Source organism: Rhineura floridana, chromosome 10, assembly GCF_030035675.1.
Source record: "Rhineura floridana isolate rRhiFlo1 chromosome 10, rRhiFlo1.hap2, whole genome shotgun sequence".
In the NCBI taxonomy this organism is placed as follows: domain Eukaryota; kingdom Metazoa; phylum Chordata; class Lepidosauria; order Squamata; family Rhineuridae; genus Rhineura; species Rhineura floridana.
Window position 1 is genome coordinate 57,181,211 of NC_084489.1, and position 26,947 is coordinate 57,208,157.

A 26,947-nucleotide genomic window follows, 5' to 3' on the forward strand; every position below is an offset into this window, starting at 1 on the left:
GTTGCCAGACTCCCAGCTTCCCTCGGAGTAGGCATCCGGAGGAGGGCCTTGGATGTTGGGTGTAGTGTACAGGTGGGTTCATGTCAGGAGAGGCGTTCCATGAGGTATTGTCCCAAGCCGTGTAAGGCTTTATAGGTTAAAACCAGCACTTTGAATCGAGCTCAGAAACATACAGGCAGTCAATGCAAGCGGGCCAGAATTGGTTTTATATGTTTGAACCGTCTGGTCCCTGTTACCAATCTGGCCGCTGCATTTTGCACAAGTTGCAGTTTCCAAACTGTCTTCAAAGGCAGCCCCACGTAGAGTGCATTGCAGTAATCTAACTTGGAGGTTACCAGAGCATGAAGCGAGGTTATCCCTGTCCAGATAGGGGCGTAGAAGGCATTTTCCATAGGAGGAATGCCATCATGCTGGATTATAGCTCGTCCTATCGTCCGAAGGCAAGAATGTTTCTGAAGTCAAGACCAGGGCGTCAGGCCCCTCCCACTCTCCAGTTCATTCTTGCCTTCGTACCGAACAAGTTTGAAATTCTTGCTAGCGTAGCTTCTGATAAGTTTTCTCTGTATTTGTGTGACGGGTGGGAGGTTTGTGTGTGTACTCCTGTACTTTCCCTTTCCCCTCTCCTATCTCAACTGTTTTGGCTATACGTAATTTGTTCTGGGGAATTTCGTTGGGGGGGTTCTCCCTTGCCCTCGTTTTTTCCCCCGTCACCAGCCTAACGGCTCTTAGGGAGACCGCGACTGCGGCTCCCTTTTCCCTCAGGCGGCGGACGTAGTTTCTACTCAGGAGCTTGCGGCTGCAGCTTCCTGGTCCGCTCCGCCGCATATTTCGTGCCTTTTTTGGCTGTCACGAGGAGCCTGCGGCTGCGGCTCCTTTTGTCTTTGGTTACTGCCACGGCAACTTTTTAAGGCGGCCCCAGAGCCTAGGCTCCGTGTCTCACGGACGTTCGGGGAGACCGCGGCTGCAGCTCTCCCTCATTTAGCAGGCGAACTACAATTAACTAGAGCTTGCGGCTGCAGCTCTCTGTCCCCGCTGCCTCTATCCTTTTTCTCCCCCCCTTGCCGCCTATTCTCGCGGCAGCTCCAGAGCCTGCGGCTGCGGCTCTGTATCAGAGCCCCTATCTGGTGGGGTTGCTCCGTCTCCCCCAGCTCATCTGCAGCATCTTAAGCCTACCGCAACTGCCTTTAGAGCCCGCGGCTGCGGCTCATTCTTTCCCTCGTTTGCTGAGCCCAATTGTGCTCTCCCAGCCCAGCGGTCCCAGAGTTTTGGTTTGAGACTGTTTTGTGCTTGCTGGTGCGTTCCTGTGACCGCCATTACTTTTTTATCACCCCAAGCTTCTCTGATTGGCCAATTTTCCCGCCGTTTTTTGCGGCCGCCATTTTATTTGTCTCTTTCTGTCTAGTCAGTTACAGTGCCAAAAGGGGGGTCTCAATTACACGGGCTGTAGTTTGCAGAGCCGAGGCTTTCTGGCAGCCCCACAGCGTGATGTACATATCTTTCTCTCTGCTACTGCTGCTGCCTCTTGTGACTATTTGAATACTGCAACTGCTTGAAGCTGTTGATACTATACCAAAACTGTTTGAACTGTGCATTCTGCCCCATCCGTGGCCGTGTACAAAGACTGTCCATACTATACAAAAGCTGTTTGCTCTGTACATTCTGCCCCATCCGTGGCCGTGTACAAAGGCTGTTGGTTATATGCAAAAGCTGCTGGACCTGTACAAAGCCTGTTATTGCTGCAACTGATACCTAGTGGGCAAGGTGTTGATACCCAATAAATCCTGTCTGGACTGTACATTCTGCCCCATCCATGGCCGTGTACCAAGGCTGTTGATATTATGCAGATACTATACCAGGCTGTTTGAACTGTACATTCTGCCCCATCCGTGGCCGTGTACCAAGGCTGTTGATAATATACCTGGCTGTTTGAACTGTACATTCTGCCCCATCCGTGGCCGTGTACCAGGCTGTTGATACTATACAAAGCTGTTTGAACTGTACGTTCTGCCCCACCCGTGGCCGTGTACCAGAGCTGTTGATACTATACAAAGCTGTTTGAACTGTACGTTCTGCCCCATCCGTGGCCGTGTACCAGGCTGTTGATACTATACAAAGCTGTTTGAACTGTACGTTCTGCCCCACCCGTGGCCGTGTACCAGAGCTGTTGATACTGTGCAAAGCTGTGCAAATATTACATTCTGTTCCATACTGTACCACACCTACAGATACTGTGCCAAGATATCTGGACGTGCATTCTGGTCGTGTACTAAGACTGTCCATAGTGTACATTCTGCCCCATCGTGGCAGTGTACTTAGCCATCAGCCAGTGCATTCTGCCCCAGTCGTGTGCCGTGTACTGAGCCTGTTCGGGTCTGTACATTCTGCCCCATCGTGGCAGTGTACTGATACCCATAGAAAATATAAGATGGCGGAACAGTGCATTCTGCCCCATCGTGGCAGTGTACTGCTACCCTTAATAAATATATGATGGCAGAACAGCCAGAGACAACCCAGGCAACCTTACAAAGCTGTTTGGACTGTACATTCTGCTCCATCCCATCTGTGGCCATGTACTAAGCCTGTTCATAGTGTACATTCTGCCCCATCGTGGCAGTGTACTTAGCCATCAGCCAGTGCATTCTGCCCCAGTCGTGTGCCGTGTACTGAGCCTGTTCGGGTCTGTGCATTCTGCCCCAGTCGTGTGCCATGCACTGCTACCCTTAAAATATATGATGGCAGAACAGCCAGAGATAACCCAGGCACCCAAGCCGAAACAACAGCCAGAGGCAAACCAGACGACCAAGCCTCAAACACCTAAGGCGGTCAAACAAAAGCATGTTAAAGTGGTTGCCAAAACAAAACATCTTGCCAGCCACAGCACAACCAAGCGACCTCGCTATGTCTCTGCTCCAGATCCAGAGGGTTCATCCCATGCACAGTTAACTACCCTCTTTCAGTCTCCTGCTGCATCCTCTGATGAGGAGGACTTCCCAGGCTTTTCTGAGCATCCAACGGTCACCCAACCCGGGGCTTACTCTATTTCACAACCTGTGGGGCCATCTGCACTTCCGCCTATCCAAGAGCAATGGGCTACATCTCCGGGACTGCAGCTGTCCCAGGAGTTCATTACTCAACTTCAGGGCATGCTGTCGTTTTTCGCTCAGAGACAGTCACCATCACAAGTTCCCGCTATACCTCCACACAGTGGGGACCAACTTGCTCACAGAGAGACGAACCCTTCATGTTCTCCAAATCCGTTTGACATTGCCAGGGGCAGGTTTGCTGTTGTCTCTGGTGCGGAAGATTCCGCATTTCCGCTGCAAGACGAAGGAGACGTCTGGAGTGACCATTCGGAACATGAGCAGGATACATCCTATCGCCTCTTCGATTCCTCAGACTACCAGCCTCTTGCGCGCAGAGTGTTGAACACCCTAGGCCTTCAATCCACCCCAACAGCAGATGCTACTCCCGCTTTAAAAGGGGCCAGGGTCTTGAAATCCCCTGCTCCAGCAGAACACTATCTACCTGTGCCAGACCCCATTGCTAAACTGGCCAAGGATGAATGGTCTCACCCCTTACACCCCTCACCCCGTTTTAATAACATTGCAGACAGACTTTATCCTTTGGCCCCAGACTTTACTACCAAGCTGGCCGTCCCTGGCATAGACGAGCCAATTTCCAGTTTAGTTTCCAGATCTCTCTTGCCACGGGAAGGAGAATCTCATTTAAAGGATGCCACTGAGCAGAGACTGGACTTCGCCTTATGCAAGTCTCATGAGGCTACCGCCTTTTCTATGCAGGCATCTACATCAGCCTCTATTTTTACCAGGGCAGCGATGATGTGGTTGGACGACCTCATCGAGGATCCCAATCCAGATCCTGTTTCTGTGCGAAGATCGTTAATAAAATTGCGCAAAACAGCTGCTTTCGTGGCCGACGCCACCTTGGACGCGAATCAGCTAGGGGCACACACCATGGCGACTCAGGTTGTGGCCCGATGGACACTCTGGCTTCGTCACTGGCAGGCTGACTATACTGCCAGAGTTAATCTATCACGGGCACCTTATGCTGGATCTTTACTTTTCGGCGAGGAAGCACTAAAGGCAGTGCTTGTTGACCCTAAGGACACTTGAAAGCCTGTCTTGCCCACAGTCAGAAACATCGAGCACAGGCAGTGTTCCTGTCTCCAGACCGCATAACCACCATCACAGACATCGCAAGATCCCTGATTCACAAAACATCCGCAGACATCATGCTTCTAGCCAGGGCTCTAGGAATGTTGGTGTCCACCATTCACATTGTTCCATGGGCTCAAGCTCATACTCATCAGCTACAGTGGGCCTTACTGCCGTTCCAACACGACATTGCCAGCTCAAACCATCGAGCCCCAAACTGCGTTTATCATTCCGCTGGTGGACGAGGGTAAAACATCTCACCCGGGGCACTCCGTTCAGAGAACCCCACAGGACTGTCATCACCACAGATGCCAGTCTCCTCGGCTGGGGAGCCCACCGCAACTCTCAGTTTGTTCAAGGGGTTTGGACCGCAGCAGAATTGGCTGGAGCTAAAGGCGGTCCACTTTGCTCTGCTCCATTTTCAATCTCTGCTCCCCTTGGACCATGTTCTTATTCGAACCGACAACACGTGTGCAAAATCACATTTGAACAGACAAGGGGGAACGAGGTCGCGTTCCTTACAGGATCTAGCTTACCTCATCTTCGACTGGGCAGAACACAATCTACAGTCCTTGAAAGCAGAGCATCTCAGAGGTATTTGGAATGTGACAGCGGACTGGCTCAGCAGACAGCAAGTCTTTCCAGGAGAATGGAAACTTCATCCGACCATTTTCCATCTTCTCCAGCGTCGATTTGGCCCCTTCTCAGTCGACCTGTTTGCTTCCAGTCGCAATTACCAGCTTCCCAGGTACTTCACACGATACCTGGACACGACAACGGAAGCGGTGGATGCTCTGTCAATACTGTGGCCGGATGGCCTATTGTACGCCTTCCCTCCAATAGCACTGTTAGCCAGAACCTTGCGGAAGGCACGGCGCGAGAGGGCATGGCTAGTGCTGATAGCACCATATTGGCCCCGTCAACTGTGGTTCTCGGATCTCCTTGCAATGTCAGTGACGGATCCTTGGCCACTACCAGTCAGGCCAGACCTCCTATCCCAGGGCCCAGTATGTCATCAGGACCCCAAGTGGCTCAACCTAACAGCGTGGCTTTTGAAGTCGGCTGGACTGTCGGACGCTGTCATTGACATTATTCTAGCCTCGAGACGACCATCCACCACCCGTATATATCAACATACTTGGGTGGCTTTTTCCAGGTGGTGTCAGACTCAGCACCTCGATCCTTCACAGGCTACAGTACAACAAGTACTGCAATATCTTCATAGGGGCCTCATGATGGGACTTAGACCCAACACATTGTGTCGACACGCGTCCACTCTGTCGTCCATTCTTTCAGTGTCCTCCACTGGTGCCCCTATTGCCTCACATCCATTCATCAAATGCTTCCTCAGAGGCACTGCTCTACGTTCACCGGCTGTAGTCCACCGTTTTCCCTCATGGAGTCTGTCAAAGGTTCTGCAGGCCTTACAACGCCCTCCGTTTGAGCCTCTCAGGACTGTGCCTTTACGTCTGCTGTCCTTCAAGGTCCGGTTCCTGATTGCGATCACTTCTGCGAGACGAGTGTTGGAACTGGGTGCATTGTCTTCTGCTCGCCATCTCTGTATCTTTCACAAGGATTCTGTTGTGCTGAAAACTGATCCTTCCTTCCGCCCCAAGGTCAATTCAGTCTTTCATTGCAATCAGGACATTGTGCTTCCTTCGTTTTGCCCGAACCCCAATCATCCTCTAGAGAAGGCTTGGCATTCGTTGGATGTTCGGAGGGCTCTCAAGACTTACCTGTCTAGGACCCAGGAGATTCGACAAACGGAGCCTCTATTTGTATCCTTTCATCCGAGGTCTATGGGGCATAAAGTAACCAATTCTACCTTATCCCGTTGGTTAAGGGCATGTATTACCTTAGCATATGAGTCCCTTAAGCTGCCAGTTCCAGCTAGTATGACAGCTCATTCCACTAGATCAGCAGCCACTTCGGCTGCTTTTGCTACTAACGCTCCTGTTGCCGATATTTGTAGAGCTGCTGTTTGGTCTACTCCACACTCGTTTATAAGGCATTATAAAATAGATCGTTATGCCTCTGCCGATGCCTCATTTGGCAGACGAGTTTTGCAACAGGTTCTTAATGACGATTAGTATGTGGGTGGTCCCTCCCTGTTATGGGCTGCTTTGGTACATCCAGCATGATGGCATTCCTCCTATGGAAAATGGACCATTGGTCTCACCTGAAGGGCGATTTTCATAGGAGGAATCCCATCATGACCCTCCCAGTTGGAGGATAACTACATAATTTTTGGGATGGTTTATATATTACAATTTCATCATTATATTATATTACATTTTAATTTTCTAGTGAAGTCAAGACTTCTATTACTGTTTTTGCTAGGTTAGCGTCAGATATTATGAATGTTACTATTATGTTATGTTCTTGCTGGTAGGCCCGTTGGCCTTTTTTCCTGCATGTTTAGATATATCTCTTTGGACTCGCTGCGAATGAACTGGAGAGTGGGAGGGGCCTGACGCCCTGGTCTTGACTTCAGAAACATCCTTGCCTTCGGACGATAGGACGAGCTATAATCCAGCATGATGGGATTCCTCCTATGAAAATCACCCTTCAGGTGAGACCAATGGTCCACTCCGTGCCACCAAGGCTACCTGAGCCTCAAGTGACAAAGATGGTTCTAGGAGAACCCCTAAGCTACAAACCTGCTCCTTCAGGGGGAGTGCAACCCCATCCAGGACAGGTTGAACATCCACCATCTGGTCAGAAGAACCACCCACTAGCAGCATCTCTGGATTGAGCCTCTGTTTATTAGCCCTCATTCAGTCCATTGTCACAGCCAGACACTTGGTTGTTTGACTCAATATTTATTTATAGTAATGTTTATATAACACTTATTAAAATACCCCTCAAGGTGGTGTACAAGTTAAAATGATTGTTATAAAGAAAGGTACAACTAAAGTAGTAATGTACAAAATGTTTAATGCACATGCAACATTTGATACAGCAGAGCAAGTTTGCACAACTTATGCACAATTTGAGATTTTTAAATTCTGAAAGTTTGGCAAGATTTCAGAACCAAGACACGGTAATCTTTTCATGCACAAATATTGATTTGACTGGCTTCATACACATATTAGACAGTCTGCAAAGATTTTGATTTCACTTGCTCCAACTAGTCAATAACTGGTATGACAAAGTCATGCTTCTAGATCAATGATAAACCTGTCCTAAGAATTCATACATAGAAATCAGCTAACATTACTCTATACATCTCTGGAAACTTAGCTGTATACATTATTTTTCCTCATGTTCCTAAAAGGTACCTATTTTACAAGAGATAATTAACATGCATTAAATTACTTTTATCAGGTAGTTGCATACCTTCTGGCAAAGCAGGAGTGTTGCCTTGTCTTGTTTCATAAATTACCTCAGCATATATGAAATACAGTAAACTTGCCAACACAAAGGATTTCATCTGTAATCATCTGCTTTCTCCTAATCACAAATCAGTTTTTACAGCAAGTTTTACAAGAGGCACATTTCTGTTTTTGGCAAAATAAGTAATCAAACTGACAGTACAAAAATTAGCTGTAATTGTAAATTCCCACACGTTGCTGCACATTAGTAAACAATGTATGGAACTTCTTTGGCACAAAAAAGCATTTCCTCATAGTCATCAAGTTTAGAGGGCCTATGTGCATCAGTGCTTTAACACAAAATTAATTACTGCATATAACAGTTGTACTCAGTCCAAGTAATGCTGGCTAACAAAAAATAATTCCACTGTAGAGACGGTTGCATTTGATAAACTGCAAACCTTAAAAAATGGCTAGCATTAAGATACTGACTAGTAGCACTTGATTTAAACTTTAATACACAGCAAGTAGCAGAACAAATAGATGTGAACCAAAATATTTAACAAAAACAATATACATGTAAGTCTATTGTGATATTTGCTTTTTTGGAGAAAAATACATTCTTAAAAGGAACCGCTATAGATAGTGACACTACTTTTCTCTGCAAGTGTCTCCTACCATTACATTAAATTATATCATTAGCACAAGCAATTTGGATACCATCTCCAAATTTTTCCCTTCTGTACACTGCAGGTGGTTCAGTGTTCCAGAATGCCAAATACATGGAAAACCCTAATGAAAAGTATACAGTGATTTAGTAACCTAATTAAAACAGAACCCTGCAGTATACTGCAGATTCAAATGTAGGTCTCATAGCTACCACTGTTATAGTTTAGTTATTTTAATCCATCACAATAGAATCCAGTTCAAATATTTTGCTATTTGTAATAAATTCAAATATTTTTACTTACCAATCAAATTTATCCTTGCAAATCTAAAGACGTTTGCATATCTAAAGAAATTAGGAAAGTATGCTTGCAGAGAAAACTCATTTTGGCAGCTAAGATAATCACTTTTTTCTCTTAAAGAAGCCTTTACATTCAAAAGGCTGAAAATCATGATATTTTTTTTACCGGTCAAGAAGCGTCCTTTTAAAAAACCCTGCAAAGCCATTGTTTTTTAGATGTTATTAAAAAGGACAGTACCAAATTTTAAAAACTGGCATGTTTTATGAGTCTTGAAAGCAGATAAATTACAGGATGCCAAGTGAATACAAATCCAAGTGTTCTCTATAGATCTGCTCAAGAGGGAGTTAGTCCAGGGCTTGTCATCTCTGTTGTAGGACTTGCAAGGTATTCACTTGATTTCAAACTTGTGAGAAATTTGTAACTTTCTACTGAAGTCAGAGAGCCACAGAGACCAAGTAATGAAGGAGTGTCTTCTTTCCCTATTTAAGAAAAAGGTAATGCTTATAACATTTTAACACTAGTGACTGGCCCATAAAGTGTGACCAGTATGGGGGCACTAAACTATCAAGCAGGCACCATCACTTGGCTCACAATACTACCCCTTTTTTCTCTCCATCTCTAGATAAGACATGGGGAAACTGTGGCCCTCCAAATGTTGACTGAGTACAGCTTCCATCACCAACCAGAATAGTGGACAGAAATGAGAATTGTAATCCAACAACATCTAGAGGGCCACAAGTTTCCAGTCTCTGCTCTAGATTTCAACCAAACTACACTTATCTCAAGAGAGAGGAAGAGGATCTGCTATACAATCTACACTTTATATCCCTTTTCTCAAGCCATTATGAAAGATGCAGCACTACTGGGTTTTCCTGGGTTTGCCTCATGAGGATAAGGTTAGCAGTAGCTCAAATGAATAAACTTTGAGGTGGGGAATTGGGAAGAAGACTTTCCACTTCCAAAACCCTTGGCTCTTCAACAAAGATACAGTAATGGCTTTCACTTGCCACTATTCACATAGCCCACTCATTTGCAAACCCTGCCCTAGGTTTAACTTCTTTCCATTCTGAACCCACGGAAGAACCCACAAGTGCCTTAATTTTATATGGTTGATAGAGGGTTGTAGAGTTTTAGGAAAGGCAAGAGTATTAAGTTAGTCGTATTTCAACTGAAGTGCGATGATACCCAAATGCTGATAACAAAGCAATCACATTTAATCCAAACAAATAAAATCAAATTATGTCAGGCCAGAGGAAACTGGAAGAATAAAATTTAGCAAATGAAGATGACCATAGAAATTATGATGTGACCACAGCTGAAATATTGTGTATAGTTCTGTTCACCCCATTTCAAAAAAGGATACTGTAGCACTAGAAATGGTTCAGAAAAAGGCCACCAAAATAATTAAGGAGCTGCTGCAACTCCCTTATGAGGAAATGTTACAATGTCTTGAGTTTTTTTTAGTTTAGAAAAAAGGCAAATAGGAGTAGGGGTTTATAATGGTGTAGAGAAGATAGAATGATAGAATGTTTTCCCCCCTCTAACGATACTAGTGATGTGTCATCCAAAGATGCTGAATGATGGGATATGCAGGAAGTACTTCATGCAGTGCAGAACTATCCACTACCACAAGATGCGACAGACATCAACTTAAACAGCTTTAAAATGGGATTAGGCAGTTTAATAGTGGATAAGGCTATGAACTGTTTCTAATCATGGTAGCTATCTCCAGGATCAGAAAGAGCACACACATGATTACCAGCCTCTGAAACAACATCTGGAGAGGGTTGCTGTTCTTATGTACTCCTTTTTGGTTTTCCCACAGGCATCTTGTTGGCCATTGAGGGAAACAGGAAACAGGACTAAATAGGTTTTCAGTCTGTTCCAGCAGGGCTGCTCTTATATTCATGAAGTAAAATATGGAACATGTAGCAGTTTCCAGTGTTAGCAACCACAAAGCTTTGGAAAAAAATATTCTCAACATGAAATATAGAGATCAGACTGGGATAAAGGTAGTTTAAGGGAGCAATAATACTCTGATTTCATGCAGATGTTGCCACTGCAAGAATTAAAACTGCTAGCAAATGGAAGATGCCAAATTGGTTTTCATATTAATTTGATCAGAAGTGTTTATAAAAATTATATTGCCCTTTAAAAAATACTATTTCAGATTGCCTGTAATCCAGGGGGTAGGCTAGGTTGTTATTCTTAGCTGTGTTTTTAGTCCCCATGTTGAGTGAGTGGTTGAAATAGAACAGTATGATTTTCTGCTCCTTGTATCATTTTTACTATTTTAATATTGTTAACCGATTTTCATATGCTGCCTTAGGAAAATACTGCATTTTGAAAAGCAGCCAACAAGTCTATTAAATAAAAAAATGACAACATTGACACTTTTGATTAGGTTTAGAGAAGAGTGCACATACTTTTAATTAGGCATCTATAAATGGAATCTGTTTAAAATGTACATTCCAAAAAATTAACAAAGTGTGTGCTTGCTCCAATATTATTTATGGTGATTGCTTGTATTTTGTAAGGATTAGTTTATTTGTTAATGGAACATTTAGTCCAGTCTTCATGACAGAAGAATCACAGAGAAGTTTCTAAAGTATTATAAAATATTATAACAATTAAACAACTAAAAATGTTACTCTAACAACTTAATCAATTATGAAACTATCACAGATAACAGCAGTAGTTCAATAATCCTAAAATACTAAATAGCATAGATTTCAATCTCCAAATGTCTGGAAGAATACATATGTTTTAACAGAGCTTGCATCACTATGGCCAGGTTATCGAAGCTTGTATCCCTGTGGCCAGGCTGTCTCAGTCCAGGAATGGTCATTGGTCATAGCTGGAAACAGGCACTTCTCACCAAAGCCACCTGGGCTTTGACAGACAACACTGAATCTAGGAGTATCTCCAGACTCTGAACCTGCTACTTTAGTGCAAATGTGACTCTTGTCTAGAACAGGCCATTCGCCTAAATCCTGGATATAGAACTGCCCACAACAGTGCCTCTGTCTTGTCAGGATTCAGCTTCAATTTGTTTGTCTTCATCCAACCTGCTACTGCCTCCATGCACTAGTTTATCACATCCAATAAGAAATTACATGTAGCTAATCCAGGTGTCTTGCACTTTCACATTTGGCCAAAAGATGGAGCAGCTTCATTTTCAAACAACACCTCAATTCACCATTGCATCAGCCACAAATCATCTGATTTGCCTCTCTCAGCTTCATCTGGAGGGAAGTTAGGTTTGAAGTGATAATGTGTTCATGTATACAAGATGGGGCAAGTCCATCAGAAGGAATAAAAACAAGTCAGAAAGTATTTGGGGAGAGGGAAACTCCCTGGATTTTGCTAGGTATCAGTCATTGGTGTTTGGATACTAGGTCCTATATAATAATCTTCCTCCTTGCATTAAACCGCTCAGATGTCTTTACATTCAAGTAATATATAAATTTTGTTAAATAAAATTAAACTGCAGTATGTTAAAATTCAATAGATCAGCTCTTAAGTATTTGCACATCACCTAGAGCTCTCACATTATGTGCAATATGGGGATGTATGCTGCAGGGCCCCAATTTGCTACACAGGACCAAGACCAAGTGGTTCACAAACATGATCTACTACTATGCAGAAGTATTTCCAGTCATGTGGAGGCTGCAACATGAGAATTGGCCTTCATGCCACAAAAGAATCACGAGGGGTTTTATACAGATATATAGGACAGAATGTATTATATATAAGAAGATTTAACAAGGCATTACCTAGATACCTTGAGAAAGGTTTTTCAGGAGCAGGGTATATAATAAAGACATAAAAATGAAGCGATGATTTAGGTCCAATATTCCCTGTTTTCACCTTAAAACTGACATACTTACATGTAATTTTAATAAATTTAATTCCATCTCATAGCAAATAATCACAACCAGTGGTAGATTGGAAACAATCCCTCAGTGAAGATAGTCTTGTAGAACAGTATTTAAGCAAAGTAACCTGCTTATGTGCAATTCTACATCTATTTATTTATTAAATTTATATCCCAACCTGCTTCCCATAAGGAGCTTGGGGCAGCAAACTACAAAGTGTCTATGAAACAGCTATGATGTCTTGACTATACTAGAACCCAAAATATTCATCCTTTAAAACATTCAGGAGGCAATTTCCTAAAGTACTACAGGCTGCAAGAAGGACGCAACACTGCATTACTAAAAAACGAAAACAAAATATTGCCTGAAAGTAAGTCATGTTAAAGTGTTACACATGTAAATCAAAGAACAATTATTAGAGTGCCTACTTTACCTTCACTAAGTAAATTTATCCCATCCTGTTTTCCTTCATCTCCATCTTGTAAATGACTTCGATCCAGGGATGCCTGAGAAAGGCTAACATCAGCAGACAGCTGGTCAAGGCTTTGAAAACTCTTTCTGTAAAATCAACGATGACCAGTTCCAGTAACTATCTTCAAACTGCTGTACAATACAAATAGCATTTTTTATCACAAATTACTACACAATTAATATTTTATTGCATAGAAAAGCATCTTCTCATGTCAGTTATTCCAGGCAAATATGCTATACAACAAAGCTGGAAGGAAAGAAGTTTAAGTGTTTTTCATTAAGCAGGATGACATAAAGAAAGAACGCATGTAATCCTGTACTCAGTTATTAATACACACATTTTCAATATTTAAACATGAGATATACAAATGAAATGGTAGGATGCAAATCCCGGGGAAGTTAAGCTTGGGACACAGGCAAGGAGTTAAGAACTTACATCTCACTCATTTTAAGTTTTTAACATTCCCTTTCTCCAAACATTGCTGCCCAAACTCAGATCAGAGGCACAGCTCAGGTTTGTCCTCTGTCTGAGGTACTATGGGTGATTACCAGGGGAACAGCTTTTTTAGGGGTGGCATCCCATCTCTGAAATACTTTTTCCAGAGTGATTATCTGCTTGACTCCATCTTGCTTATTATTTTAGTGTTGGCTTTATAGATTTGCAATTTTTAGTTACTTTTATGTACTTATTTATTTTTTTCAAAAGTTTATTATTAGCCACCCTGATTATTTGACTGAAGGGCAAGCTATAAATCTTAAACAAATATTCAGTGGCCTGGTTCACATGACATAAGCCAAACATAGTTGGTCTGGAAAGAGCTAAACTATGAGTCTGAGTTCAGACACCACAATGCCAATGATTTAACACAACATGGCACAGCAGCAAAACATCCAAGGAGAAGCCAAATGGCTGCAACCTCTTGGGAGCCCACACGTTTGTGCTAAGCTATGGTTTGGCTTGGAGTGACATACAAACCAGGCCAATGTGAGCATGTCACCGATGAGGAATTGTGATGTTTTGTCAAGTTAATATTCTGTTGCTCCTTGAAGACGTAAACAATGTTACTGAAGGCATACAAAGCTAAACCGAACACTGTATCTGTGGATTATCCAGTGACATCTGCAAGCTTACTCAGGGCTGTGGATGTGTCTGATTCCACAGAAACACAGAAGAGGCAGACAGAAGTCAGCCACTGGGTAAATCTTGGCTTTCTTTAATAATAATAATAGACTTCAAGCATCACCTTGAACATGTACTTGACAGCATGCAAGCAATCTCTGTGTGTGTCTGTGTGAAAATCCAAAACCCTTCATGCATGAATGGCACAGCTGCCTGCTCCAGTCTGAATTCCAGCTAGAAGCTAGAATAAGATTTACTGTCACAGAAGGCAGCTCTTCAGCCCCCTTCCTATGGCTCACAACACCAGAATTATGCAAAATAAAACTTGAGAATTGTTCAAGAGAAAAATAATAATGTTAAATTGAGCTAAATTACATAATTCAGATTGCAATAAAATAAAATGCATGAAGCATACATGGCCTGAGCACAGGATTAACCAAATGAAGAAATATTTTCATTTAGTTCCAAGTTTTTCTCATTTCATAATCCCAAGTGCTATTAGAGGGAAACGTCATCTGTAAAAACAATATGTTTTATGTATGTGCACAGCACCTTTTTGAAGTCCCAGAGAGGTATGTTTTGTCTCCCTGTTTTACTCCTATGCCATCATGCCTCACCCTCTGTCTTCCCAACCTGAGACCCTTCTTCACATACCCCCTACCTTACTTCATGCCATTCCTGTTCACACACATTCCCACAGCTGTACTAACCAGCAGCTCTTTAGTGTAAGCATTGGCTCACTACCCTTCTCACCTGAATCTTGCAACCCAAGTGGGCTGCTGCTATTCATTCATCCACACCAACAGGAATCAACTGGCACTAGTGTTCTCTGCCCTGTCTGGTCTATCCTTGCCTGCGAAGAGTACTTGCTTTCCATCCATCTTTTAGTTCTTTTCATCACAAGTGCATGCACCAAGGTTCCCAACCATAATCTGTTGCTGCAGCAAAGTGCCCCTTACAAAATACTGCCTTTGTATTTTATTGTAAGTAGTTTTGATTATTTTGAATAGAAAAGCATACAGGGTATAAATATGAAATAAAACTGAAGTACAAGTCACCTAGTGGCAAAACTAACTTCACATGTTACAATGTCCATACAGCTCCAAAGCAGAACGATGGAACTATGTTTTCATCAGCACAGGGCAACCAATTTAGGTGTAATTCTAGAATGGGCAATGCCATGGAAAGATTTAAACATTTTATTTTAATATTACAGTATTTGGAGAGATGGACAAACAAAATGGTTCACAGTGAAAGAATGAGAATCCCTACAAAATCATAATATAGTAGTTCATATAAAGCAAGAGATTCTTGAATATTGCTATTCACTTTAAAAGGGGGGTGTTGAGAAGTGTGTGCATACACATGCACACCATTCTGTGGCACAACTCTAAGCCACATCAGGAATTGCAGCTACTAGCTCAGCAAGTCTGTATTTTATCCCAAACAGTTCTTGCACATAAAGTGAAGCAGCTTCAGTAGAGGCAAACACTAAACCAAGACAAGTAAAGGACAGATATTTGTCTCAACACTAGTTTTTCCTCATCATTTAAAATTATTAAGCATACATTCATCTTATTTATTATTTATTTATTTTATTATCTGATTTATATCCTGCCCTTCCTCGCAGCAGGAGCCCAGGGCAGCATGCTTGCCAACAACACACACACACACCTTCAGAGTGAAAATTCTAGTATCAATCTAATGGAGATTTGTTTTTAAAATTCAGAAGCAATGCTGCTTCCTATGGAAAGATACATTTGTTTTATTTAATTAATTAATTAATTAATTCCTCTGAAATGACCTTTTATTGCAATGCAGCACTATGACAATATGTGAAATAAACCTTGAGTTGAATCCAATTGGTTTGTGAAAGGCACCCACTAACTGAAAGAAGAAAGACAAATTTTGCCAATTCCTCCTTTCTCCAACAACCAAACTCCATGCCACCTTCCACCTTTTCCTGGAGGAATCCTCCAATTTTCCACAGGTAGCCTGCCATCACTTTGGGCTTTACTGCCATCTAGCGTCCGAAGGCAAGAATGCACTGGAGTTAAAACCTGGGCCTCGGGCCCCTCCCACTCCAGTCTTCATTCTTGCCTTCATCCAAGGCAGGTTGGATTGCTGGACAGAGCGTAGATAAGTCGTTATTCCTTCTTCCATTTGGCCTTTTTCCTTGTTTCCCTCCCCCCCTTGGTGCTTGGAGGGTGTGTGATTTTTCCTGTATTCTGTTTTTTCCCATTTTTTATTTTCCGGAACCCCTTTTTCTTGTATTTTTTCTTGTAGTATTTTTTCTTATCTTTTCCTTGGTCTTTTTTCCCCTCCTCTTTTGGTGTCTGGGGTTATTCGGGGGTGCGTTGCTGAGGCTTCTCAAGCAGCAGCTGCTGCTTTTCCGTTGTGTGTGGGTCCCGTGGCTGCAGCCCCCCCCCCGTTCGGCCTCGGCGTAGGGTAGCTTGCGGCTGCAGCTCCCTTGCGGACCCTCCGCCTGTTCCCGCACCCCCAGGACAGCATTTTTTGCTCTCCTCGCCAGGAGCCTGCTGCGGCGGTTCCAGCCTCCGTTTTGTTTTTTTGCCGCGGAGGCGAGCCCCCCCCGCCACCTCTCTTTCTCCTCCGATAAAAGTTTTTTTCCTCACGGAGGCCTCCTTTGCAGCCCTATATGGCAGCGGCTCCTCCCGGCTGCTCCTTAAGCCCTGCTGGGGCTCTGTTTAGGCTACCCGATCTCGCGGCCGCCATTTTCTCCATTTTTTCATTTAGTTTCACTTTTGAAGGTTTCGTTTCTGAGGTCTCAGCCAATTCAGAGTTTGCCTAATCTTACTGCATGTGAGACCTGTTTAGTTTGAGCTCGCTGTATTTAAGTGATACCACACCTTCCCCATTGTGTGTGTGTATCCTCTTATGTGCACCACTTTTTGATGTAAGCCCCTTCTTCTGGTGGCGCCCTAGTTTCATCAGTGCACATTGGCGGTCTCGCACCTTCCCCATTGTGTGCGTGTACTTAGCTGGTGGCCAATATTGCATCTCGACTTCCCCCTTATATTTTGGAGTCCTGATTGCTTAGTGTGGTATTAGTACTTTATTTGTGGGCGTGCACCCACTTATTTTTGGATGCCATAGTGAACCTTGTCATATTTCTCTTGGCACCTTGCCCCCCAGTGTGCATCCTGCTCCATACTATTTTACAGCTCAGAACTGTCACAGCACCTTCCCCATTGTGTGCGTGATCCAGACACTGACATGGCAGATCAGAACCCAGAGGTGGCACAAACTTCAGGAGCAAGTCATCAGCGCATCGCCCCATCTCAACGCAAACCATCTAAACATAAGCACGCTAAAGCCTTAGCCAAGACTAAACACCTGTCTGGCCACGGTGCGCCCAAGAGGGCACGCTATGTCTCAGCCCCGATCCTGGAGAAACCTCTGCAAGAAGCGATACCTGCGCTCTTTCAGTCTCCTTCTGGGTCATCAGAGGATGAGCTTGAAGGCTTCCCCAGCCAAACTCCTCACCACTCTGATATCTCCCTTACTCCTCTGACTCCATCTGTGCAGACTCACGTGCCTACACAGGAACATGCTGTACCTGCTCCCCCCCCTTCAGGGCTACAGTTGACTCCAGAATTTCTGCTACAGCTGCGAGAGGTGCTCGGGTGCCTATCTCAACCTCAGCCTCCACCACAGCTATCCCCTCAGCCCGGAGTCTCACGGCAGTCCAGTTATGCAAGACAACCTGGCTGCCATGATGATGCCCCTCTACCCTCACCTAACCCATTTGATCTGATCAGGGGCAGATCGGGCGTGGAGCCCTCACAGATGGACGACTACTTAAACTTCTTCCAGGCCGACCCTGACGAATGGAGTGGGGAATCTGATCCAGATGAGGACTATTCTTATCGCCTCTTTGACCCGGCGGATTTCACTCCTCTGTCTCGCAGAGTAATGGACACCCTCGGCATTCAACCGGCACAAACACAACCGGCTGCCCCTCCTGTGAAGGGTGCCAGAGTTCTCAAGTCCCCCAGATCAGTGGATCACTTTATCCCTGTGCCAGATCCCATTAACAAGCTGGCCAGAGAAGAATGGGCCCGCCCTCTGCGCCCGCGCCGCTTCTCTCCATTGGCCAACAAGCTGTATACCCTGGCCCCGGAATTCATGTCGTTCCTGAACATCCCGGGGGTGGACCAACCTATCTCCAATCTTGTTTCTCGGTCTCTCCTCCCGAAAGAGGGAGACTCACAGTTCAAGGATCCCTCTGAGAGGCAGCTCGACTTTGTCCTATGAAAGAACCACGAGGCATCTGCTTACTCCATCTGGGCCTCTGCTGCCGCCTCTATCTTCTCACGGGCCTCCATGATGTGGCTCAATGACCTTCTGGACGACCCTAATCTGGATCCCGCCAAGCTATGAAAGGGCCTACCCAAATTACACAAGGCGGCTGCATTTGTGGCTGACGCCATGTTGGACGCAATCCACCAAGGTGCACGGGCCCTTGCGGCTGAAATTGTAGCTCGTCGAAACCTATGGCTCCGACATTGGGACACTGACACTACCGCCACAACTAACTTGTCCATGGCTCCATACTCGGGCTCTATGCTCTTTGGTGAGGATGCTCTTAAAGCTGTCCTGGTCGACCCCAAGGACAATCATAAGCCTGCCTTAGCCACAGCCAGAAGAGACGACCGCAGACCATTTTGGCGGTTTACTCCTTACCGCTACTTCCAGCCCTTTCGGGGGGAGACGACCTGGCGGGCGAGGACGGGATGCCAGGTCTACAGATTTCCGTTCCTCCAAGGCACCCTGGCCCAGACAACGCTTCCAGCTCAGAGCCCAATACCAAGGCAGGCAAGCCCCTTCAGTCTCTTATGGCAGAGGAGCCCGTCAACGCAGGCAGTTCTGACGCCATGCCCATCGGAGGCAGACTCTGCTTTTCCAGCTCCTGGCTCACTCTGACACACATCTCTTGGGTCAGGGTCATCTTCACCCAGGGGTACAACATAGAATTTTGGTGGACCCCCCCGGACAGATTTTGCCTCTCCCCCGTCTCCAAGTCACGCATGACGGTTATGCAGGACGCCCTATGTCATCTGCTAGACATAGCCGCTATAGAGCCAGTACCACCATCCGAAAGGCTGCAAGGTGTCTACTCCGTCCTCATCACGGTCCCCAAGCGACATTTTCATGGAGGGCGGTCTTAGACCTCAAGTTTGTCAACCGCTTTGTCAAGTACCGCCGCTTCAAGATGGAGTCACTGGCGTCAATTGTGGAAGCACTGCAACAAGGGGATTTCCTCGCATCCATCGACTTGAAGGACGTTTATTTACACATTCCAATTTGCCCGGATCACAGACGATTCCTGAGATTCTCACTAGGCCAGCACCACTTCCAATACCGTGCCATGCCATTCAGCCTCTCCTCGGCTCCTCGAGTCTTCACCAAAGTGATGGCCACCATGGTGGCATTTCTTTGTCTACAGGGGATTCATATTTACCCCATCTGGATGACCTGCTCCTTCGAGCGTGCTCCCAGGACTTGGCCAACAGACAACTCCAGTTCATCCTAGAAGCCCTGGACTCTCATGGCTGGCTGATCAACACCGAAAAGAGTCATCTGCAGCCAACCCAGCGCCTCCAGCACCTGGGGGGCCATACTGGACACGTCTCTAGCCATGTTTTTTCTGTCCCCAGACCATATTGCCTCCATCACAGCCATGGCAACCTTACTGATACATCGCTCAAGGGCAGATGTCATGCTCCTGGCGCAGCTTCTCGGGTCAATGATTTCCACAATTCACATCGTCCCGTGGGCTCGATATCACTCGAGACCTCTACAATGGGCCCTCCTACCTTTTCAGGCGGACATTGCCAAGTCCAACCATCATGTGATTCCGCTGGACCCATCGCTGAAGGACTCATTCCGCTGGTGGGCAACAACAGCACACCTCTGCAAGGGTACACCATTTCGGGAACCAGTCAGACTTAATCACCACAGATGCCAGTCTGTCGGGCTGGGGAGCCCATTGCAACTCCATCTTCGTCCAGGGCGTGTGGTCCACAGAGGACCTAAGTCACAACATAAACTGGCTGGAGCTCAGGGCTGCTCATCTGGCCCTTTGGCACTTCCAGCCACTGTTTTCTCTGCAGCACGTACTCATCCGTACGGACAATGTTTGCGTGAAATCTCATCTCAACGTACCAGGTCCAGGATTCTTCAGGAAGAGGCGACCCGAATCTTTGACTGGGCCGAGAACCATCTATTGTCCTTACAGGCGGAACATCTCAGCGGGGTTCTAAACATGACCGCCGATTGGCTCAGCAGGCAGCAGGTCAGCCCGGGAGAATGGAAGCTTCATCCAGCAGTGTTCCACCTTCTCCAGCTCCGGTTTGGCTCCCTCTCGGTGGACCTCTTCGCTTCCAGCCACAACTGCCAGCTGCCTCATTACTTCTCGAGGTACCTAGAGCCGACGGCGGAAGCAGTGGATGCGCTGATAGCACCATGGCCAGGTGGGCTTCTGTATGCCTTCCCTCCGATATCCCTCCTGGGCAGGACATTGACAAAACTCCGACACGAAGGGGCTCAGATTCTCCTGATAGCACCATACTGGCCTCACAGATCTTGGTTCTCGGACCTTCTCTCGATGTCAGTTGCGGATCCCTGGACCCTTCCGGTCAGGCTGGATCTTCTCACCCAGGGACCAGTTTGGCATCCAGACCCGACCTGGTTGAGCCTGACGGCCTGGCTTTTGAACGGACGCAGTTGAATACTGCCGGACTCTCTCAGGGGGTGATAGACACTATCTTAGCATTGAGACGACCGTCAACTACTCGCATTTACCAGAGTACTTGGTGTGCCTTTTCCAACTGGTGCACCTCCAAAGGCTTTCCAGCATCTCATGCCACTGTACAGCATGTTCTACAGTTCCTATACAGAGGTCTGACATTGGGACTGCGACCTAACACTCTGCGTCGCCATGCCTCCACCATCTCCTCAATCCTGTCCGTTTCCTCATCTGCCGCCCCCCTGGGGGCTCACCCGCTCATCAAATGCTTCTTAAGAGGGGCTGCCCACCTCTCTCCAGCTGTGCGCTACCACTTTCCCTCCTGGAGCTTCTCTAAGGTCTTGCAAGCCTTAAAGCGTCCTCCGTTTGAGCCTCTTGCTTCAGTACCTCTCAGACTGTTATCTTTCAAAGTCCTTTCCCTCATTGCTATTACTTCTGCGAGGCGGATCTCGGAGCTACATGCCTTGTCATCGGCCCGTCACCTCTGCGTGTTTCATAAGGACTCAGTAATTCTGAGGTTGGACCCATCCTTCTGTCCAAAGGTCAACTCAGTATTCCACTGTAGCCAGGATATTGTGCTTCCATCATTCTTCCCAAAGCCGGTCCATCCCCTCGAAAAGGCCTGGCATTCACTGGATGTTAGGAGAGCACTCAAGATTTACCTCTCTCGCACCCAAGACATCCGGCAGACAGAAGCCTTATTTGTATCCTTTCACCCTAGGTCTTTGGGGAAAAAGGTTTCCAAATCCACTTTGTCCTGTTGGCTACGGGCCTGTATCGCCCTGGCGTATCAGTCCCTTAATTTGCCAGTGCCATCTAACATCACAGCTCATTCCACTAGGTCAGCGGCCGCTTCGGCAGCATTTGTAACTAATGCTCCTCTTGCTGACATATGTAGGGCGGCAGTATGGGCTACCCCTAACTCCTTTGTGAAGCATTATAAGATTGATCGCTATGCTTCGGCTGACGCCTCCTTCAGGAGACGTGTCCTCCAACATGTCCTTTCTGAATCGTAAACTCCTGTTAGTCCCTCCCTATTAGGGAGCTGCGTTGGTACATCCCAAAGTGATGGCAGGCTACCTGTGGAAAATGGTCCATTGGATTCACCTGAAGGGTGATTTTCACAGGTACGCCTGCCATCACGTCCCTCCCTTGTGGGGGATTTCTGGATGATTTGTTCCATTTTTATATTCTATCTGCTATAGGTTTTGTGCTCTGTCCTCTTTTCCCTCAGTTAAAACCTGTATTTTTAGGTTGCAATTTCTATAGTGTTTCCTGTTCCAGTTTTCTTCTCTCTGTTTTCCTTGCTGCTGGGGCCTTTGGCCTTTTGTTCCTTTCAGATATACCACTTCGGACTCGTTGCAAATGAAGACTGGAGTGGGAGGGGCCCGAGGCCCAGGTTTTAACTCCAGTGCATTCTTGCCTTCAGACGCTAGATGGCAGTAAAGCCCAAAGTGATGGCAGGCGTACCTGTGAAAATCACCCTTCAGGTGAATCCAATGGACCATTCTCTGGAGCTGATTTTCAGGGGGTGCTGTGGAGTACAGGTGGAGGATTGACAAAAATCACCTCCCCTCTTCTTTCATTAGTGGACATTGACTCAAAAGCCCTTCTGTGATTGCAAGGACACCAATTGGATTCCACCTCTTGTTCCTATAGTTTAGCAGTTTTTTCATATTTGCCAAAACTGTGGCGAATGTGTTAAAAATATTTTTTGTCATGTGGTGAAAATGTTTACTGTTTTGAAGGTAGAAAAATAAACAATAATATTTTGAATTGATAGAATTAGTGAGAAATCTGACATCACTTTCCATAAAACAATGAAGGAAAATAAGCACAGAATACATCATAATTCTATTTCCAAATTTGCGTCCAGTATCTGTGACCTTTTTTACCATAGGAAAAAGCTGATTCACAGGGCCATGTTGAATCAAAAATTGAAAAGTTTTGGAATAGCTTATTTAGAACCACAAACTCATTTTGATTTAAAATATGAGTCACGTTGTAACAATTGAATCATCTTTCAAACGTTGAGTGCTTTGAATAAAATCACATTTGTCTCGAAATGGTGCCTCTTCAAAGAAGCTCTTGAAACAGTTGAGAATTGTAGATGTCAAAGTGAAATTGTTTCTGAATTCATGCAACATCTATTGTGTATTTTTCAGTCAGAAAAGTGTATAGAACCCAAGGACGAATCTGTGATAAGGGTGGATGGTGGAAACCTTTTTGGCCTGATACATGTATATAATAATGTTCTTTTTTTAATTTAAAAATTGGTGGTAGAAGCACCAATTTGCCACAGGTTAATAGCAGTTTTGCCACATGTGGTAAGTGGTGTTGGATACTAATGCTATGGTTTTTAAACCATCTTCATTACCAGCTAAAGATTTCTGCATACTAAAATTCCAAAGTTCAACAGCTACTCAGGTATTATTAAAGTGTCAACATTTTAACTTTGCAAAATGTATCTGGGAGGCTAAATCCCATTGTGAAATTATCAAAGTAAAATCTCAACAAATTTAAGGTAACATGCAATTAGGCACTTCAACTTTAATATGGACAATAATGAAAATTCAAATAAAGTTTAAAGGCTGGTGAAGACTTAATGCTGAACCATGGTGTAAGACAAGAGTAGGAACCTGTAGCCCTCGAATTGTTGTTAGACTACAACTCCCATCACCCCTTGGCCATGCTGACTGGGATTGATGGGAGTTAAGAGTCCAACAACATCTGGACAACTACATGCTGCCCACTACTGGCGTAGGCATCAGACAGTGGGATCATACACTCCTCCATGTCTTGAATGGGAATTCCCCATTATGTCTATTGTCAGCCTTTAGTAAGAGCATGATAATCCTAAATTAACAAACACTCAAAACAAATTTAGTATGCCCTTAATAGCTGACTATAGTCAGACATAACTCCATACCTCGGGGCAGGGGAGGGAGAAATCACATGCAAGAACTAAGGAAACATGGGATCCCATAAACAGAGCTGCAAATATGTTTATTAAATTCTGCAAAATCTTCAGGTCTGTACTGAAATTTTCATGGATGTTAATGAGGGTTTGATGCATTTCTCAAGTGTAGTAGGTAGTTGTTTGCCAAATCCGATATATTATGTCCTGGAAATTTCTACACTGACTCTTGTGAACATCTGCACTTTATTAAGTATCTGCCAGCTCAATCCTAGGTATACCTACTCAGAAGCAATCCCCATTGAATTCACTTGTATGCACTTCCAGGTGAGTTTATATAGGATTGTACTCCAAGTTTCATTCAGTTTTACCTTCTCATCTTTATAACCTTCACTGATATTTGTAAGACATTGCGGGAGCCTTTTTCAGCTGAAGAGTAAGATAAAAATGGCAATAACCATAACAACCCAAGCTTCAACTTATGCAGAACTAAGTTGTACTTAACTGTTTGCATTGGTCCAGTTCGTATGTCACATTAATCCATAGGTTAAAACAATGTGAATGAGCAAAAAATTACAGTGCATAGAAGTTCCCATGGCATTCCTTACTCGCTCCCACTGCCACCGTGCTGCAGACAAAACAAACTAGACTCTGGCTTGTCATGGTGTCTGAACCCAGGCACAGCAGCACCAGAAGCAGAAGAGGAGTGCCATGGCAACATGTGAGCAGTGTTCACCAGCATGCTGCTCATTCACATTAAACCATAGGTTGTTTTAAACTGTGGTTTAATGTGATGTGCAAACCAGGTCACTGTCTTACTCAAGATAGATAATGCAGAGTTATCCCAAGAGTTACTTAAGATGTATGTAAAATACTTATTACCCACAAAGGGTGGTATCTGACTAAATCATGCTCAGAGCAAGCTCATTGAAATCGATGGACTTTAGTCATGACTAACTTAAGTCCATTGATTTCAAGGGGTCTACTCTGAGTACAACTTAGTCAGATACGACCCCAAAAGCACCATCTATAGTGATTATTATTATTATAGTAGCTGGGTTGTATCTAAGTCACAAAGTACAATATACTTGTCTAACTGAAGTCAATTAATTCCAATAGATCTCCTCAGAGTATAACTTTGCTGCATACAACCTGGTATGTTTAAGATAAGGATACTAGTATATACCTATACTGTTTTCTAATGTTTAGTCATCTACCAATTTCCCCCTCAAACAGGTTTTAGTCATCTACTACTTTTTCCCTTAGACACATAAATTGGTTGACAAGATGCAGGAAGAGGGAAGGAATGGGATGTCTGGGATCTCTGGGAGCACTGCACAAGTATTTCAACTTACTCATCCCATTGCTTATTTTGCTTTCGATAAAGTAGCGTATCCAAGGCAACAGCATTAACATCCAGAGCTCCTGGGGAAGGCCACTGATTGGTGAGATGGGTAGTTAATTCTTGTCTTGATCTTAAATCATTATTCTTTAGCACAGTTCTGTGAACACACAGTGAATTTTATGCCATTAGAAGTAATGTCTTAAATTACAGGAAGAAAATTGGCTCATACTGGAAGATTCACCTGCTAGCATGCCACTCTTAAAGCACCTTTTCCCCTAGGAGACTTCTCAGTCAGAATTTTAGTACTGAAGAACAAAACTAAAAAATGAAAGAAACTGCAATGAGAGGCACTTTCCCTACAGTATACAAGACCAGGTGATCCGTGAACTGCACATGATGGAGAAATAAAAGAAATGAGTTAAATACTATTTCAATGGCAAGCATGCTGTTTGGTTCTCAGTTAGCAAACGGTGCAAGTTCTAAGTACCCAATTCAAAACTGTTTTACAAAAGAAGGAAATCAAAGTATTAAGCTCTTAAATTGATTTGCCTACATCGGCAGTCCATAGGAGAGCCCAGAACAAAGTCCAATTCTTCATATTTCTTTGAAACACAAGAGTGGTTGTCAATAGAAGAACAGAAGGTACAAAACAGCTTTTTATAGCTGCTATGCAATTGAAGTACCTATTATTTTTCATTTGTATTTCATTCTGGAAAACACAAACCATGCAGAAAATGCTACTTTATATCAATTCTTTTCTGTGACAAAACTAAAAAAAATTATAATGAATCTTTCCACACAACTACTTTTGGCAAACAATGCAGTTTGGTTTCCTAGTGCTTCTTCAAAAGCTCTATCGTATATCTTTTTTCCAAACAATTTGATTATATTGCACTGTGCAATTTTACTCCTACAACTGGAAAGAAAAATACTGAAGTAATTTGTGTGTGTCTCTCTGTATTACATATACTTCAGTGTATTAGCTATACCTGACATCACCCAAAACAGCAGAAAAGCTCTATAAGAGGAAAGACACAGAAAGTGACAGTTTTATAATTTAGAACTTTGGTCACCATCTTTTCCATGTCGGAAGAGTTACAGAAAAAGTGTCATTTTCATAAGATCAAAACCAGGAATGCTTCATAGAAGGAAAAATATTTAACATGGGTAAATACTGGCAGTGTTTTTAATTTAACAGTACAACCATAGCTTGATTACTTACCAGTACTATGAATTCTCCTATTGGGTAATCTCCTTCACATATCCCCTCTCTATGGAATGAGTTGTCAGCACCACCTTGATGACTCAAAATCTGTTGAAATTTCAAATGTCATGGATGTAAGCCCATGCAACGATGTGTGTGGTGTGTTATTTGCCCTCTAACTACATGTTAGTATAGTGTCAGAACTCCAATAGCAAGCAAAAACCCAACATGCTGAGGAAATCAGAGATTGAATGTGGATTTATGGAGGAGATGACAATAGTAGAATTCTTATTAACATGCAGCCTACATTTCTGCTCATGGTATTTTCCACAACTGCCACTCTGAAGACTGTTACCATCTCCCCAAGCAACACAAAATAAACAAAGTTAGAAAAATATCTTGGTATACATGTAAAATATAAATCAGGGGCCTTATTCACACATAACAGTAAGCCATGATCAATAAACCATGGCTTATGATGAACAACCATTGTGCTTGTGCATGCTGCTCAATTGTTTCTGCTCTACTCTGCCTACATACAGTAGAAACGAACAAGCCTTGGCTTGGTATTATATGCAAATCAATGCTCATGGTTTGTTTCCAAACCATAAATGGTAAGCTCTTGGTTCGTTTGGAGAGAAACCACGAACACTGGCTCACACACAGTACTAAATTAAGTCTTATGGTTTGTTTCTCCTGGAGGCAGGGTGCAGCACAGCAGAAGAGACTGAGCTGTGTGCACCAACATGCTGCTCATTCATAGTAAGCAACAGTTTATTTCTGACT

The 26,947-nt window shown here is 44.2% G+C and overlaps 1 protein-coding gene across 8 annotated transcripts in view; it reads right to left on the reverse strand.

Moving 5' to 3' along the window:
- The window catches only part of RUNDC3B (RUN domain containing 3B), an 81,608-nt gene that overhangs the window by 8,402 nt on the left and 46,259 nt on the right, over nt 1-26,947 (reverse strand). For 4 of the 8 annotated variants that reach the window (XM_061587674.1, XM_061587676.1, XM_061587673.1 and 1 more), the window contains 3 exons: nt 24,968-25,114; nt 12,769-12,893; nt 6,982-8,936 (listed from right to left, as the gene is read on the reverse strand). In XM_061587674.1, coding sequence (XP_061443658.1) covers nt 8,791-8,936; nt 12,769-12,893; nt 24,968-25,114 — 418 coding nt within the window. In that variant the 3' untranslated portion in view covers nt 6,982-8,790. Of the gene's footprint in view, nt 1-6,981; nt 8,937-10,888; nt 11,703-12,768; nt 12,894-24,967; nt 25,115-26,947 lie in introns of those variants that run through there. The other 4 variants (XM_061587679.1, XM_061587680.1, XM_061587677.1 and 1 more) reach the window with 3 other exon arrangements.